This window comes from Orycteropus afer, unplaced genomic scaffold (assembly GCF_000298275.1).
Source record: "Orycteropus afer afer isolate SDZICR_OR568_19922 unplaced genomic scaffold, OryAfe1.0 scaffold00042, whole genome shotgun sequence".
Taxonomy (NCBI): domain Eukaryota; kingdom Metazoa; phylum Chordata; class Mammalia; order Tubulidentata; family Orycteropodidae; genus Orycteropus; species Orycteropus afer.
The window spans coordinates 8,399,649-8,418,731 of NW_006921629.1; the positions used below are offsets into that span (position 1 = coordinate 8,399,649).

General features: G+C 41.6%; 1 protein-coding gene across 1 annotated transcript in view; it reads right to left on the minus strand.

Annotated features, from left to right (window-relative positions):
• Positions 1–282: 282 nt before the first annotated feature.
• BLMH (bleomycin hydrolase) overlaps positions 283–19,083 on the minus strand; it is a 56,957-nt gene continuing 38,156 nt past the window's right edge. Inside the window, exon 12 of the mRNA XM_007937415.2 lies at positions 283–434. Coding sequence (XP_007935606.1) covers positions 283–434 — 152 coding nt within the window. The remainder of the gene's footprint in view (positions 435–19,083) is intronic.

A 19,083-nucleotide genomic window follows, 5' to 3' on the forward strand; every position in this document is an offset into this window, starting at 1 on the left:
TGATTAAAATGCTAAGAGATCCTGAGCTGTTGGATGGAGATGAGGAGAGTAGATAGTATGATCTGATCTTTCCTGTTTTTCTTTTCTTTTCTTTTTTTCCCCTTTAAGATTATTTTGTTTCAGCATAAAGCACATTTCCCCGAAGAGGTTCCTGGAGGAGATTGGAAAACCAAGAGTCTGACCGTGTTCTTAAGAACATACAGTCACCTGTGTAACTTTGGCTTCAGTCATTTCATAGCTACTTCAGGTCCCACGGGAGGAGGAAAGAAATGGAGGCAGTTATCACTCGGCCAAAGCTCCCATGGGGTCCCAGGCTGGCAGGACAATGGGTTCCTGCTCTAACACAGCTAGCACCTCTTCAGGGATATGCTTCTTGTCCACCACCACCTCGTAGACATACTCAGAGAACCATTCATCTGTCATGCACAGGTAACCTGGGGAAAGAACACGAGGCTCATGAGTCCAGAGGGCAAGGCACAAAGAGCAGAAGCCTTATTTGCACTATAAAGAAGCCGTCTATAAAACTAATATTTGTACATGTTTTTCAGCTTTCCCATCTGTCATCTCACTTAATCTAGGTTTTATTAGCAAGTCAGGGGAGCAGACAGGACAGATATGGCTACACACACACACACACACACCAATTAGAAGGCACGGGCCCACAATAAGTGGTGTGCCTTGGCATACAGGCGAGGTTCAGAGCTGGGCTGGTTTCAGATCCTGTGCTGCTCCATTGCCCAGACTACCTCACAGAAGGTGAATGAATAACCTATATACACTAGAATGAAAAACCTAAATACTAGAAGGCAGGTGGAAAATGTTTCTTCGTACAGCCACACCAGGGGATCAGTCCTTAGGACTGGAAGAGCCAGCACACCAGCCCCATACTTACCCCACCCACCCTCTCAAGCATCACTGTGTCTCTCCTTCCTACCATAAGTTACCAGAACCACCAGCTACCAGATGATACTGTGTGAAGTGAAGGATCACACAATGCTCGCTCTCCTAGGAGGAAATTGGAATAAGCATCAGGAGGACTCACAGAGTGAGACAGCTGCTGGACCTGCCTATCTCAGGAAGGCCCTGGGATCTGCCACTCTCCAGCAGGCAGGGCTGCCCAGAGACAAAACTGAACTAATCCAAACATCCCAGACTGGGAGCTTGGCTATGAGAAAAAGCGTGGTGTCACCAAATGCTCATCCTAGGAACCTACTTCTTCTCATTTGGAAGACTAACCTGGATCTCAGGCTGTACGATGACAGCACAAATACTCCTTCAGAAAAACACTTGTAACAAACTGAGACAGAAAGGAAAGTGTATACCAAAACCATTGCTAATGTCAAAAGCAAAATTAAAGTGAGGGATTATGGTGTGTCTATCTAAAACAAGAATGGGTTACTGGCCCAGGAAGAGTGCACAGAGAACAAAAGTGTGTACCTGGCACCTGCTAATATTAGGCATTTTAGATTTTTATTGCATTTAATTCTTCCAAGAATTTTTGGACATAGTAATGTATTAGCATTCTCAAGCCATAGGCCAGAAAGTTCCACAGCCATTTTTCTCTCAAAGTGTTTGTGTGAATCTAGGACTACGCTATATGATCAGGACCAAGATAAAGGGAGATGTAGTTGTTTCTCCCAAGGGACTCCTCTAGTGCGGTGGTTCTCAAACTTTTTGGCCTCAGAACCCCCCTTTATACTTTTAAAATGATTGGGAACCACATCTCAAAAGCTTGCAAGTGGCCATCTAAGATGCAACAACTGATCTCTCACAGTCCGGAGCAAAGAAGAATGAAGAAAACCAAAGACACATGAAAACAATTAGTCCAAGGGACTAGCGGACCATGCGAACCTCAGCCTACATGATCCTGAGACCAGAAGGACTAGATGGTGCCTGGCTACCATTGTCAACCACTTGGAAAGGGATCAGTGAAGGAGATCCTAGATCAAGTGGGAGAAAAATGTGGAACAAAACTCAAAATCATAAAAAAAGACGAGGCTTTCTGGTCTGATAGAGACTGGTGAAACCCCCAAGACCATGGCCCCTTGTCACCATTCAGGCCTGGATTTGAACTCACTCCCATGGCTTCCAGCCAAATGACAGACAAGTATGTAAGGTGAACATTTACATCAGGAAGGTACACACCTTAGAATGATCAACTCTGGGAGATCAGAGGGCAGTAAATGCACAGAGAGATAGCTCAGGGGGCAAGAATGCATAAGAAAGAAGGACGCAGGGAAAAGATAACCACAGGGAGAAAGAGGGAGGAGAGCTGTTACATTATGGGGATTGCAGTCAATGTCATGAAGCAAAATGTACTATGAATCTTTGTACGCAAAGTGAATTTGCTCTGTAAACTTTCACCCAAATCACAGTTTGAAAAACAAAAATTACTAAGGACCCCAAAAAGCTACACTTTTAAAAATTACTGAGGACCTCAGAAAGTTGTCTGTGTGGATTATGTTTTGATAGTTACCATATCAGAAATTAAAACAGCAATTAAGTATTTAGTGATAGGAATAATAATAGTAAAATGAATATAAATAACATATTCCATGGGAAAAAGAACTGTTTTCCAAAATAAACAAAAAAATTTTAGTTAGAAAAATGGCATTGTCTCACATTTTAATGTTTGCCTTCATACACGACAAATGAAAATTTGTATATGCTTCTTTGTTCAATCTGTTGCAATACATTGCTCTGGGTAAAGTAGATAAAGAAAACGGCAGCCTCACACAGACATACTATTTATTGGAAAAGGAAAGATTTTGCAGACCCCATAAAAGGACCCCAGGACCTATAGAGGAGCTCTGGTAGCATAGTGGCTAAAGCACTTGACTGCTAACTAGAAGGCTGGCGGTTCATACCCACCAGCCACTCCTCGGAAGGAAGGTTGGGCAATCCTACTTCCGTAGTGATACTGCCTCGGAAACCCAAGGAGGGGTCGCTATGAGTCGGGGCCGACTCGACGGCACATAACAACAACAACAACATAGGGGTCCTCAGGCTACACTTTGAAAACTACTAAAGGTAAGACTGCTTATTTAAATGATTAAAAGACAATATGGTGGTAGTCTAATTTTGCAAGCTAAATGATGTGGCAGAGGGCATTATTCAACCTGAAAACACAATTGATTGCTTTGGTGAGCTCATCCATGCCCAATTCTGCTTCCCACCTCTAAGAGGAGTCAGAGATATCCTGATGTAGTCAGCGTGCTCACCCTCCAAGAAAGTGCCCTGGAAAAGTACACAAAGCAAGCCGGATAGGACTGTACCCCTCTCCCCCGCTTACGAGGCCCCGATCCAGAGCTCCTCTTCTCCATAGGAGATACAGGGAGACAGGTTGTCTCTGCCGTCTCTGGATTCTGTCTTACCATCCTTGGCTCTGCCTGTGCTGGTCAGTCAGAACATGGGCCTTACCATCACCTGACATTAGTGCCACTAAGTTTTAGCAACCAAAGCTTTGCAGCTTAAGGGCCAACCAGTACCACTTCTTGCTGGATCCTAAGTACTTCTTGAGAAACTGTTTTCCCAAAAAGGAGCTTTCTGCAAATAACAGACCAGACTGCTAAACATCATACCATTTGAGACATTAGTCATCCTTCTGACCATAATTCGGGCTGAATAAATCTTTAGAGTAGCTCTGGGCAGCGAGGCAGGTGAAGGATAGAGGCAGATTTATGTAATAAATTTCTGTGTCCTTATAACAATACTATCATCACACAATCAAATGAATCTTCAGAGTATGCCCAGAGAAAATGGACAATAAGTACATCTACACTATCTTGTTCCAAAAGCAAAAGATCAGATTAAGTCTTCACAAATTAAAACTCCTATCAATTGTAATCCACCCTTTCAAAGTCCTTGCCAAGAGGACCTGCTTTGATTAGTCTCTCTCTTCAGGATATGAGTTCTTTGGGGCCCACAGAAACCTCACGTCTAGGTGGCGGCCAAGTTAATTGTACTCTGAGTAGATAATGAACTTGTGGCTGCTGCAACTGTTGACACTGTGTCTTGGGATTTGACTGAGAAGATTGGGATCAGTGTGTCTGAGACCGAGGGAGTGCTGGGTAAGAGAGCAGCACAACAGCCACTCAGGCAGGATTAAGGTGGCCATTTTGATTTGAGCAAAGTTGCAGCTCTTGGTTCTTAAGTACTACAGCCAATAGAAACAGGCACTGCTCAAGAAAAAAGGAAAAGAAAACTAAAGACTATTCAAGGGATCCAAAGGTTTTATTTAGGAAAAGAAACAGATAAGTGGATAAAGAAGGTCAGCTTTAGGAACTAAGGTGAAATTAAATTTGGATTAAACTTTAATGTCTTATTTACACGCAAAGAGAAAGAAAAAAAATGAATGAACTGTTCCTTAATCAAGCTGGCAGTGCTGCTGTATTTCGTAAGAGAAAGAGTAGTATTAGAATCTGTACAGGGAAAAACAAGGTAGAAATAATTCTATACTGGTTAGGCCAAATTCACTCAAACAGAAGAGCTTTGAATATTCCATCTCACTGACAAGCTATTTGTCGTTATTCTTTTGCTATTTTAAAAAGGTATGACAAAATGAAGGTGTAATAAAGCTGATGGGTTCTACTGGCAGCATGGTCCTTAGGAAGCCAGACGACAGAAGCCTCATGAGGTCACTGCTCATCTCTCACCAAGGGCAATGTCGCAAAGTGGAAGAAAGGTTCCCAGAAAGGAAGTCAAAACCTCCCTGGCACTCCTCTCCTATTTCAAACTTCCTAATAGTGAGAAACCACCTAACAGAGTATGAATCAGTCAGTTAAAATGAAATTACCAATACAATGTAGCAATGTGGAAAAATTTTTAAGTATACAAAGATGGTACATACCCTACGTTAGAAATACAGGTATTTGTGCAAAAAATGAAAAGACATGAACAAAAATGATAAGTTTATGTCACGGGGCAGATGATTTTTTCCCCAAAAATATTTCTGAGAAGTTACATTGTTTTTTGACTTCTCAAAAATTGCCCAAATGATACCTCAAGTAGATACACTCCTTGGAGAGAACAATCATGGGAGAAAGAAGGGCTGCTTATGCACAGGGAAATAGCTCAGAGGGCAGGAGAGTATGGAGGGATGGACACTGGGAAGAGGTAACTATGGGGAGGAAGTAGGAGGGGAGCTGCTGCATTGTGGTAAACTGTGGTCAATGACATGAGACAAAGTACATGTGAACTGCTGTATGGAAAGTGAATTTGCTCTGTAAATCTTCACCCAAATCACAATAAAAAAAAAAAAAATGCCCAAATGATTCATGCTCATGCAGAAAATTTTGGAAACATGGAAAAGAAAAGAGGAAAAAAACAAAAAATTTAAAAACTGGCTGCAACCCTATCATTTTGGGATAAGCCTTGCTCAGATTTTTGGTCATGTTATCAGAAGGGACTGGTCTCTGAAGGATAACATGCTTGGTAAAGTAGTGAGTCAGCAAAAAAAGGGAAGCCCATTAACAGGACAGACTGACACAGTGGCTGCAATGATGGGCTCGAGCATGAGAATGACCATGAGGACGGTGCAGGACTGGGCAGTGTTTCGCTCTGTTGGACATAAGGTTGCTATGCATCAGAGCCAACTGAATGGCACCTAACAACAAGAAGGAGATTTCATGTTTATCCTTTGATAAAGCTTCTATATACAGACTCTGCATTTAATAAAAATGCGATACAACCTATGCACAAAGTATCCTACATGGTGATGTACACATTTTCTGATTTTAAAGTAGCATTATATCATTTCATCATACTCATTCAATCTCTATGCTGAACTATATAAAGAAGAATGCATCATCAGGATTGGATGAAGACTCACAGCCTGTGATATGCAGATGACACAACCTTCCTTGCTGAAAGTGAAGAGGACTTGAAGCACTTACTGATAAAGGTCAATGACTATAGCTTTCAGTATGAAGAAAACAAAAATGCTCCCAACTGGACCAATAAGTAACATCATGGTAAATGGAGAAAATACTGAAGTTGCCAAGGATTTCATTTCAGTTGATCCACAACCAACGCCCATGGAAGCAGCAGTTAAGAAATCAAATGAAGTACTACATTGGGCAAATCTGCTGTAGACTTCTTTAAAGTGTTCAAAAGCAAGGAAGTCACATCAAGGCCTACGGTGCACCTGACCCGAGCCATGGCATTTTCAATTGCTTCATATGCATGCAAAAGCTGGACAATGAATAAGGAAGACTGAAGAGGGATTGATGTCTTTGAATTATGGTGTTGGTGAAGAATACTGAACATACCATGGACTACCAGAAGAATGCATAAATCTGTCTTGGAAGAAGTACAGTCAGAATATGCCCCTTAAAAGCAATGATGGCAAACCTGACTTACTTTGGAAACATTATCTGGAGGGACCAGTCCCCTGGGGAAGGACATCAAGCTTGGGAAAGTATAGGGTCAGTGATGAAGAGGAAGACCCTTAACAAGATGCTGCAACAATGGCTCCAACACAGCGATGACTGTCCCAACGGTACAGCACCGGGCAGCTTGTTCTGCCGTACACGGGGTGGCTGTGAGCTGGGGCCGACTCAGTGGCACCTCACAAAAATAAACTTGTTGCTTTTCCACTTAATCTCTTTCCATATTTATAAAAATACATCTATCTAGCTACACCATAATTTTTAAGTGCTGAATTTTCACTAAATATATTTATTTAACCAACATATTTAGCCAACCTCCTTTTGTTGGAATCTGCGTTGTTTTTATGCTTAGAAATAGCACTGTGTTAATATTTTTGCAACTAAATCTTTTTGTACATATTGAATTATTTAATATCCTTTTATTCCTATTAGCGGTCAGTACATATGATTACCAACTTTTTGTGTCCAATTTGAATTTTTTTTGTTTGCTTGGTATTTACAGTTTGCTTTCATAAAGTGCTTATATGAGACTTCTGTACATTTTCAACTGCAGTCCATCTAATTTCATGAATAGTTTTCATCAGTAACAGTGTACTAGATATTTATATTGGTTGCAATCATTTTTTCCCATGTGATTTGTCTTTTAATTTAGTTTTATGTTTCTAACCTGCTAATTAAAAAAAAATGAGGTAAAAATATATCATTCTTTTCCTTTATGTTTTCTAATGTTTTTCTCCTATTATAATAAAACAGTAAGAAAAAAATTAGTAAGGAAATATCAGAAACACAGTCTTAATGAAAAAAAAATCAGTAACTGAGGCCTTGGCATAGATAAGTTCCCAACTCTGATCACAGACAATAAATGACTAAGTGATTTAATAGTGACATTCTGTTAGTCACTTTTGTTAGGAATGTATTGTCTGGATTAAGCTCTAACACTACATCTGTACAGAGTATGCTGCCAATGTACAAAATAATAAACCCCTATGGAATGCAATTTGGCAATATTTATAAAATACAAGTGAATTTATCCTTTTCCTTCAGCAATGCCATTTCTGGAACTTCATCCTATACATACATAATATTTACATGCATACAAATATGTATTTATGCACAGTAACAGGTAATAGAGGCACACCTTGGAGATATTGTGGGTGTGGTTCCAGACCACTGCAATAAAGCGAATACTACAATAAAGTGAATGTTACAACAAAGTGAGTCACACGAATTTTTTGGTTTCCCAGTACATATAAAAGTTATGTTTTACATTATACTGTAGTAAGTGTGCAATAGCATTATGAAAAAGTTTGAAATATTTTGAGAATAGCAAAATGTGACAGACACAAAGTGAGCACATGCTGTTGGAAAAATGGTGCTGACAGACGTACGTGATGCAGGGTTGCCACAAACTTTCAATTCATTAAAAAAATGCACTATCTAGGAAGTGCAAAGGAGCTCTGGTAGCATAGTGCCTAAGGCACTTGACTGTGAACCAGAGGGCTGGTGGTTCAAACCCACCAGCCACTCCTCAGAAGGAAGGATGGGCAATCTACTTCCGTAGTGATACCACCTTGGAAACCCAAGGAGGGGTCACTATGAGTCGGATCCGACTCAATGGCAAATAACAACAACAACAGGAAGTACAACAAAATGAGGCATGCCTGTATTTATGCAGCACTTACTATGTGCCAGCACTGTATATATATTAACTCAGTGCAATATTGTTTGTGATAGGAAAAGATTAGAAACAACCAAGCTTCACCAGTAAGGGATTGGTTAAATAAACTATGGTAATCCAGATATTGGAAAATAATGAATTTGCACTGATGTGAAATGTACTGATACGGAAATGCTCTCAAGACATGCTGTTAAGTGAGGTCAGACCAAGGTGCAGGGCAGTGTACAAGGTATGTCACCCTTGGTCCAAGAAAAGGGAGGGGACACACACACACACACACACACACACAGATGAAGAAACACTGGAAAGATACATACTAATAGAAATAGTAACCTGACAAAGCTAGAGGGGAAGAGTGGATAGTAACATAGATGGGACCAAGATTCCGCTCTAGATACCTTTTTAATTTTAATTTTGGAGCAATGTAATTTTACTATCTATGAAAAAAATTATACTTTAGAAAATAAAACAAAAATTCATGAAAAACTACAGAGAGCTTACAGTTCTCAATGCAATTTCAAATATACTACTCTTGTTTTAAAGAGCTCTGATGGAATAGTGGTTAAGGCATTTGGATGCTAACCAGAAGGCCGCAGTTCAAACCCACCAGCTGCTCTGCAGGAGGAAGATGAGACAATCTACCTCCATAAAGATTTACAGCCTTGAAAAACTCAATGGGGGCCACTATGATTTGGAATTGACTTGATGGCAGTGGGTGGGATGGTGCATTGATAAGTGCTCAGCCACTAACCAAAAGGTCAGCATTTTGAATCCACCAGCTGCTCTGCGGGAGAAAGATGTGGCAGTCTGCTGCTGGACACCGACAGCACTGGGACCCTATGGAACGGCTCTACTCTGTCCCATAGGGGGGCTGTGAATCGGACTGGACAGCAATGGGGTGTCTTTGACTCTTGTTCGATTTTAATCCTCACAACAATCCTATGAAGGCAGATAGGGTTGGTATAAGTTGTTAAAATCACAAGTGTAAAGCCAGCACTCAAACCCAGGTCTTAACTTCAAATTTAGAGTCTTTTTCCACAGGGCTCAGTGTTCTTCTGCAGGGGGTTCAGCGGAGACTGGGCGGGAGTTATGACTCAGGCAACAGACACAGTGTGCAGTAGTCAGTCTAGCTCTGACTCCCAAATGTTTCACCTGCTCACACACCCACATCAACAGTCACGTCCACAGTTTTTACAGGATCCGTTCATAATGCATTTTGTACCTCCAAAAGCACACAAAGACATGTTATGTGTTCTCTGTGTATTTAGAAGGATGGGGAACAAGACGAAACGGATGTGAAAGAGGAAGGGAACCAAAACAACAACTTGTAAGACTGACATTTGGACAGTGATCTGAGAAGAGGCTCTTTTTCCTCAAGAGTGGAAATAAAAATTCCGGCCATGTGGTGAGGACACATTCATGCTCGTGAACCTTTTGGCGATCAAAGAGGAAATACCCTATAGCCGCATCTTACTTATGGCCTCTTTCAGAAACAAAGGGCTAGAGAAGGGGGTTTCCTTGGCATACACCAGGCGAAATGCAGACTGGAAAATGCAGGAGGGTTGTTTGGGTTTGTGGGTTCTATTTTTTAAACCACCAAAGCACAACAAAGTGTCCTCTGCAGAAATGCGTGCCTCCTAGGAAGTGCCCTCCACTCAGGAGCCCAGAGGCGTTCACCTCGGGGCCGGGGAGAGATGGCAACAGCCCAGTCACATTTCCCTGCTTAGACCACTGGGCACTACCCAGGCAAGCCCGAGCATGTGCGCTCCTGCCAGGGTCTCTGACCTTAGATCAGTGGAGGGAAGCACAGGTTCAGGTGTCATCCAAAGGTCTGTTTTCCCATGGAAACTCAATCACTTCCCTCTGACCCCAAAACTACTCCTGCTTGTTTCAGGCAAGCTTTGTGGTTTGATCATTCCACAAAAGCTCCAGCGATGGCAGGTCCCATTATTTCTTGGTCTCACTTCTTTGACCTGCCTGAAGCATGTCCCATATGCCAAGAGCCACCCTTCTCAGCTATGGCTTCCTTGGTTAGCCTCCCTCCTGTGTCCCCTCCCCAAAGGCGGCCACAGCATTTGAAAGCATGAAGTACTAAGATGCTGCTGACTGGATACAGCAGCCAGTCTTCCAGCTCTCCACTAGCTTCTAAAAACCGCCTCCAAGTCCAACGCCAAAGCCTTTTCCCTTGACCCGTTTCCGACTGCTCTGTTGTACCATATTTACTATAACGTTCTCCCTGCCCTTGTCCAGTCTCTTGGCTTCTGTGGCTCTCTCTAGCCCCTACCCATTTAATTAACTTCAGGTTCAGTGTCTTTACTGTCTCCCCACTGGGCGGGGAGGCCCTTCTCTGGTTCCTCCTATTTCTCTGTCACATGTCTTCTTGGAGACATTATTCTTTCTCTTGCTCTTTGCGGTCTACTTATCCTATAACTTACAGTCTGAGGAGCACACCATGAATGCCACTTCTGTCACATCAAAGCCCTCTGAAGAGTCCCTTTCCTGTGTCCCAGGTGAATAAGTATAAATCCCTTCGAGGGTCAGGGACAGTCACTCTACCACAGCCTGTGCACGGTTCCTTGCGTCCCATCAATAAATGTGAGGTGATGCTACTGCTAATGGTTTTCCCTCAGTGCTTTCTCTCACGACACTAGGCCCACATTAAGGGTCCATTTATCCAATAAACTGGTGATGAAGCACAATGGTCACACATGCTAAGGCTCTGAATTCTTAGAGGTCTGAAGCTGGAACCAAGGGGTCAAGTTAGACAGCCCTTCTCTTGAAGGGAAAGTTTAAACTATGTTCTTGTTTTCCTGCCTTCATTACTCTACAGATAATGCTAACAAGAGTAACAACAATAACTAGTATTTTTTGAACACTTAATTATGTGCCAAGCACGATTAGCACAATAACCCTGTGAGATAAGTACTATTATTGTCATCATTTTACAGATGAGGAAACAGACTCAGAAAGGTTAAATACCACGATCAATGCCACACAGTCAACAAGTGGGATACAACGAGGCTATGCAGCAGCCTGGCTTCAGATTCCGTGCTTCACCTCTAGCCTTCTCAATGATTCTTAGCCTTTTTGCAGCATAGATATCCTGGAGACAGTCTGGCAGAAGTAACAGATTCTTTTATACAGGAGAGCACACAAATCTCAATTTCAACATGAGAGGATTTCTCCCCGAAGCTTATGCCTGGCTGCAGGCTAGGAGCAGCCTCTGCCCCATCCTTTGCTCCCCACCTGACAACTGTAGCCCTTCCTTAGTTCCACACTTTGATAAGGAACCAGTCTACCTGACAGCATATACTCTCACATGCACTGTTTTTAAGCCCAAGTCAAGCAGTCTCTTTCGTTAATGAAGAGGGGTGATGAAAACACCATCTCAAAGGACTCAGATATCCAGATGTGATGGTAGCACAGCCAACAGTGTTTCTAAGCTTGGCAAGGTATGAAAACCCTCTCAGGTGACATAACAATTTGTGCTGTGTCCCTTTTTCAGAAAATCAAAAGCCTCTCCTTTTAGTTCATGTAATTTTCTCGTTTCAGCAAGTTCACCTCAATAATGTCTTTCATATTGTTTGGCCAGAAATTCCGAATCCAACTTCAAACAGATCTCCAAATATTTGGTAGTCTTTTCTAAGTGATAAGCATGTTTAGGGAAGCTGTTGTGTCAAATTGAGAGATATGAATTCCATCCAATTCTACCTCTGACACTGTGTAATACTGAATAATTCAAAACCTTTTAATGAGTTTTGATTTCTTCACACAAAACATAGTATAATCACCCACATTCACATTCTGAGTTATTCTAACTTGATGTCATGAGGAGAAAAAAACATATTATCAAACTCTGAATACTTAGGAAACAAGATAACATGAAATTGCATGTTCTAAGTACCTCTGCTAGAAATATGGAATATCCATTTAACTCTTAGATTTATATAACAGTATATAGTCTAAAACATGCTTTTATACATTATTTCCTGGCTATATAGAGAAAAACCATAGGACTTCATAAAGAAACAGAATGACTATCCTTGTTACTGCAGAGAATTGTGAAACCATAAGGGTTATTAAATTACTCTCTAGGATCTATAATCAAGAAAGTATTGACTATCTATCCACAACTCACCTGGTTCTACAAGATAACATTATATGAAGGATATGGTGAGTTCTGAGATTAGTTTTGGACATACTGTCCTCTAAAACCACATGTGGGAGTTTGGCTGGTGAGGAAATTAAAGGCCACAATGTTGGTTTTCAGGAAGCAGCAGACGTCCAGATATAATCTGAACAGGACACGTAAGTTTCTTTCCAGATTACTTTCTAATATGCCAAAGTATCCAATGGAAATCATCAAGAGGCTCCCTTTTATGAGGAAGTCTGGAAACTTTACTAAAATAAAATCAGAAACAGACACATTCATTGTAAGAGAAGATGAAAAATACGGGTTAAAAACAATTGTAAATTTTCATGTATCTGAAAGGCACAAAAGCAATTTGAAGAATGGAAAACTAATCTTAGTTTAAACTGAAAACTAGGAGCCACAGAATTTTTAAAAGAGAAGTTTCCTTTATTGAACATTGCAGAATTAGAAAATAATATTCCCCCTACCCTCACTAAAGGGTGGTGTTACATAGCATATTGAGAAACAAGACTAAATAAGCACCAAGAACTGTTATGATTAATTCCATGATCAGAACTCTGCTGTATAAAACCTCATGACCAATCACACAGAAGTAAAATTCCATAATAAGACTGGTTCATGAGGGAGACCACCCAAGAACTTAATTTACTATTAAAAACACCTTATTACATGCATAGCCAAGCTGGTAACTGCTGAACCTGGGTGATAGACAGTGAATGTTCCTTAATACTGTTCTGCTTATTTTATATGTTTGAAATTGCCCATGATAAAAAAATTAAAAAGAAAAAAAATCGTGTTATAAAGTGGCACAGACAAAATTATCTAGGGAAATTTGGTTATGTTATTTTTTACTTACTCAACTCATAATGTACTCACTGTGGACCCATAACCACACAAGCTTCCCCATCCTTCTCTCCTTATGCATGTTCCCAGCCATTGTGGTACAATGAATCACTTTTATATGGCTTTCTAGCCATGGTCTTACAACTCTCCCAAAAGACTGGGTGGGACTACAAATAAAGTGCTTGTGGGCCACCCAAGAGGACTGGAAAGTTTGTTGCTCATGCAAACAAGGTACATTGCACCTTGTGGGAGTGGGACCACGCAAACAAGGTGTACGGAACCCTAATGAGGGGATTGGTCAGGTTTACCATCCTGCTATGCTTAAAATGAGACATCTCAGAAGTGGATGGGAACCCCTAACTACCACCAAAAAAGCTGGGAGCAGAATGCATCCCTGTGCTAGGAACCTCGTAGACCTGGAGACAGAGAGCTGTAACACCAGAGGTGACAGAGAGACAGTGAGAAGTAGCAGAAGAGCAACAATGGCAGCAGAGACAGGGGAACCAGGAGACTGGCCTGAGATGGTGTAGTGGGTTTCCCAGTCCATGGAGCAAGACAGCTGAGTAGTGTCTTTGGGCAGAAGGCTTGCTCATGAATGGGGTGCCTCTGGTGGGAACTTATTGGTGGAACTAAAGAGCTTTATTAGCACTTGCCTAAGCAGGGTAGAGGCCAGCCCAAGAGGCCCAAGGGGCCAAGAGGCTGAGGGTCAGGGAGAAGAGTATGGTTGAGAAGAAGCTGTCTTGACCAAAGAAGTGTATCCTGAGCCTTTCCTGATCCTGAATTGTAACCTGTCACTTCCTAATAAACACCTTAATCGTGAGTATTATCCGTGAGCTCTGTGTGGCCACTTCAACAAATTATTGAACCCAGCAGAGAAGCAGAGAATTGGGACAGTTGGTGTCAAAATGGGTAAAACAGGTTGAAAGAGGAGTTAAGTCTGAGCTCTGCTTCATGGAAATCAGCCCATGTGAAGTTAGGGGAGTTCAGATGCCTCTGTCACTCCACTTTCACAGCCATAACTGGTATGCTGGAGGGCCTTTCTCCTGACGTCGGACACTTACACAGTGTCTCCAGATCCTTCCTGCAGTTTTGTGTCCCCTTAGTCACAAGTTTCTGGTCAGTAATGATCAGGAATTGACTTGTTTCCATGAGTGGACTAGATGCTTCTAGAACAGAGAAGTTGCGAGGAAGCACAATTTAGTGCTTAAGAGAAGTGTTCTAGTGTTAGACTATCTGGGTTATAGTTCTGGCTCTATCATTTATAACTAGGTGGCCTATAGTCACTTTGGCTTAAAAAGGATGCTCTCCTCAAATGTGACTAAGAATGAAAAGAATCAGAAGTTATTTCCAGTTTTAAATATTTTACAAAACATTTTGCTCTAACAAATCTATCAATAAACTTTTCAAAATGGAAGACAATGTAACAATTCCTAAGGTGTGTTCTTTCACCTAGTTGTAAAATCCATTTTTTATATGATTCATAAATGCAAAACAAAATGCACGGTCAAGTTATTTCAAGAAGTTGGAGAGAAAAGAGAGCCATGTTGGTATATGTTAGCTACGTATCTAATTTTCAGTACAGTTGACTAAGAATACTAGAATTCACCAACAAGAAGTAACTCAACTGGCACAGTAAGGCAAGAACTAATTTCTTCTTTCATGTCTCTCACAACCAGGAAGAATTTTTGTCCATTTTATGTAAAAGTAGGAGCTCTGGTGGAGTAGTAGCCAGAAGGCTGGTAAGTTCAGTCCCACCAGCCACTCCTTGGAAGGAAAACTGGGCAATCTACCTCCATAGTGATACCACCTTGGAAACCCAAGGAGGGGTCGCCATGAGTCACATCTGAGTCAACAGCAGTGAGTTTGGTTTTGCTTTTGGTTTATATAAAAGTCAGGTTATTTGATAGATACTTAATAGTATCTAGATAGGAAGGGCCATGAACATGACCAATGGGAGAGACCAAAGCCAGGACTGTGCAGTGGGCAAGGGCAGCCTGCCCAGGGGTCTCTGTTCTGTTTACCTCCAGCTTGTATTATCAACCCTGCTTTTTCAGAAGCCAGTAGTCTTAACCACAGACATCTCAAAGAGAAGAGTAAACTGTTAACAATGTTTTCTACAGAAACAAAATCCCAGTAAGGCTTCTTATAGCTATCATTGCAGCTCAGCAAGAGAGCAGAGGTCCTGCCTCAGACATGCCCACAAGGATGGCAGACAGGAGAGCTCTGCTGGGGTAGGCAGACACTGTCAACACAGTAACACATTACGCACTCTCCTAAGGTCAGGCCAAGTGTGCCAATTAAATTAGATCATGTTTTCTTTCCTTCCTTCCTATTAAGTCAGAAAGAACATTACTAGGAAATACACAGAAGTAATTTATTTTGGCTTTGAATGAAGCATTCCCTACCTCTACTCCAGTTCAATTTCTTGTCTTTTGGCTCTCTATTGAAATGCTTTACTTTGGATAATCTCTGGCATTTCAGTTATTTAGCAACAACAAAAAGTGAATTTAATCTTAACTAGATAGCTGCAGACTTCACCAGGAAAGACTGCAAGCAGATCACTGGGATCAAGACCTCGGTTCTCTTAAAACAGTGATGGAATGAGTAAGGTAACGGAAGGAAATGCTTAGTGAGTAGGAATAAAGACGTAGAGCTGAAAGGAAAAAAAGAAAGCAAACTGGCCCAGAATCTTCTCTGTTGTCAGGAGCCACTGAATGGGTTCTGACTCACAGCGACTGTCTTAGTTCTCTAGTGCTCCTATAACAGAAACACCACAAGTGGGGGACTTTAACAAACAGAAATTTATTCTCTCACAGTTTAGAAAGGTAGAAGTCCAAATTCAGAGTGCCAACCCTAGGGGAAGACCAGGCTAGAAGCCTGAGTTCAGGGTACTGGCTCTAGGGGCTGGGTGGAGGCCCCTTGACCTTGGCCTTCAGCTTTGCCTTCCAGGCCCACTGGGCAAGCTGGAGGGTCTCCTGATTAACGCAGCAACAGGGGCTGATGAACTCAAGACAGGGAGGAAGTATAGCAGGCTGTGGCGGCTAAGCCTGACGAACCCAAGATCAGCAGGTAAAATAGCAGACTGTTGGCTCATAAGCTGTGAAGGCAATAATAATCCCCAGATTGGCAGGCCACTGGTTCAAGTTCAGGAACTCGAGGTGATTGATGACAACAGGCCAAACGCAGGATCCCAAAGTGAGGAAAAAACTAGAGACCTTTCCCAAAGCTTTTCTATACATACCAGAAGCAGGCCATAACCTGAAGGCAACTCCCCTTCAATTGATTAGCCGCGCACAGCAGATTCCACCATGGGGGTGATCACACCACATCCAATCTCCTCACGGGGAGTAACTACACCAAACTGCCTAGCCACTCAAAATCATGGCCCAGCCAAGCTGACACACAGCTTTAACTACAACCATCCTGTGCACAACAGAACAAAACACCGCCCAGTTGTACACCATCCTCACATTCGCCGCTGTATTTGCCCCTTGTTGCAGCCCCTGTATGGTTCAATCCCTCATTGAGGGTCTTCCCTTTTTCACTGACCCTCTACCAAGCTTGATGGCCCTCTCCAGACACTGGACCCTCCTCATAACATGTCCAAAGCGTGAGATGAGGTTCCCTTCTTTAGAAGGGTATTTAGGTTCAGAGTAAGAGAGAAAATAATACACACACATAAAACAACACATTTTCCTGACTTTACAAATGTTTATCTTCTCTTAAGCAGATATGACCACTATCTACAAACTTAGTGAATGTTATAGATGGAAAAAATATCAAAATAGCAGGCCAATGAATCTAGGCCATCTGCCCAAACCATAATTTTGGAGTTTTTTTTCTTAGACACTAACCTATGTGGATAATGAGCCCAATCACAGGGACCAAATTAGACCAGTAATGAAATAGGAGCTACAGAAGTTCACTTGAAGCAGGGGAAAAACAGTTTAGCCCAGTATCTTATATTTTAAAATAGGTTACAAATAATCAAATCCTTCCAACTTTAAGTTATTCCCTTACATTCCATGTCTTAACTACCACCTACTTACAGATATAACTGACTTGTGAGTTAAGGGTTTCTTAAACTCCTTCTGTTAGCTTAGTTGAGGTCTAAACCCTTCTCCATCTGACCCTAATGTGTATTTATCATAAAACGAAATTGATCTCATTAAAAAAAATAATCAATTAAAAAACATGTTGTATTTTCATTTGTGAATAGTTAATTTAATAAGCATCCCTGTAAATCATAGAACAATAGAAATCACAGAAGGGGGAACATGCAACTATTGGATGTCGTTGCTGATGTTATGTGCCATCGAGTGGGACCCGACTCATAGCGACCCCTCCTTGGGTTTCCGAGGCAGTATCACTAGGGAAGTAGATTGCCCAATCTTCCTTTGGAGGAGTGGCTGGTGGGTTTGAACTGCCAGCCTTCTGGTTAGCAGTCAAGTGCCTTAGGCACTACGCTATCAGAGCTCCTGTAACTATTGGATAATGAATAGAAATGTATTAACAGCACTTGTATCTGTTAACAGATAAAAACTGAGCTGCTGAGTTTCACAACAGATCCCAGGGACAGTTAGCCAAAAACCACCAATGATCAATTTCATGGGGAGATGAAAAGATTTAGGATGAAAGATTAAACCACCTTCAGATTTTGACCATCATATACTGGCCTGTGCTGCTCACCAATCAGCATACTCAAGTCCTGTCAAGTTCAAAACTATGATAAACAGGCTCTTCTAGGACAGTTTTTATTTTTATTTTTACAAGTTGGGGAAACAATTTTCTACAAATATGACTGATATAGACAAAAGTTTTATCCTTAACATGTAAAGCTCACACAAACCAATAAGAACCAGATGGGAAAATGGGCAAAGGGCATGAATAGACAATCAAAGAACAGAATATAACTAAATGTTAGAAAGTTTTCTCATGAATAATCAAATAAATGCACATGAAGACAATAATTAGACAATTATTACATTCAAATAAGCAGAGTTTTAAATTATGACAATATGGACAAGAGAGGAATGTTGTTACTTTTCTGATGGGAATGTAAATTTGTACAAAACTAGAAAGTTATAGACAATACCCTCTGCCGTCAGAGTCAATTCCAATTCATAGAGACCCTATAGCAGAGCAGAACTAGGGCTTCCAAGGCTGCAATCCCCACAGAAGCAGACCACCACTTCCCTCTCACACAAAGAGGCTGGGGTACAAACCATCAACATGTAACAGTTGAGCACACAGCCACTGCACCACAAGGTTCCTTAATTAACTATGCTGATGTCAGGTGCTGTCAAGTCAGTTTCAACTCAGGGACACCATGTACAAAAGAACAAAACACTGCCTGCTCCCGTACCATCCACTTAATCATTGCCATGTTTGAGCCCATTGTTGCAGCCACTGTTGTTCATGTCATTGAAAGAAAAACAAAAAACAAAATAAATTGCTGTGGAGTTCATTCTGGACAGAGTAGAACTGCCCCAGGGTTTCCATGCTGTAAATCTTTAAGGAAGCAGACTGAGTCATCTTTCTCAGAGTGGCTGGTGGGTTCAAATCGCCAACCTTTTGGTTACCAGCTGCACCACCAGAGCCCCCTTCTAGTTGCGGGACAGTTTTTAAATATTAGCGACTAAAGTCCCATCTGTTTACCTTCCAAATCACTATACCTCCTCCCCCATCTTTTACCCCTGGAAATTCTAAGGGGTTTAAAGAACCCAGCTGGAAAATCACTACCTAACATAGAGGGAGGCAACGGACAAAGAGCTCTATTACTGAGATCTCTAAAACAGAAACTCGAGTTTCTCTTCTACTTCTTTTTCAGAAAATGGCTGGTTGATTTCTGCTTGGGTGAGAGGCATGCTGAAGCTTGGTTCCAAGTGCCTAAGTATCTCACTTCTTCCCAGCCCTCACGTTGGTTTAGGAAGCAGTGGTTAATATGCTTTTCCCAGCCAGAATCCACTGGTCAGAAGTAAGGAATGCGAACTCTGGGAAAGAGCTGGCTGAGTAAATGC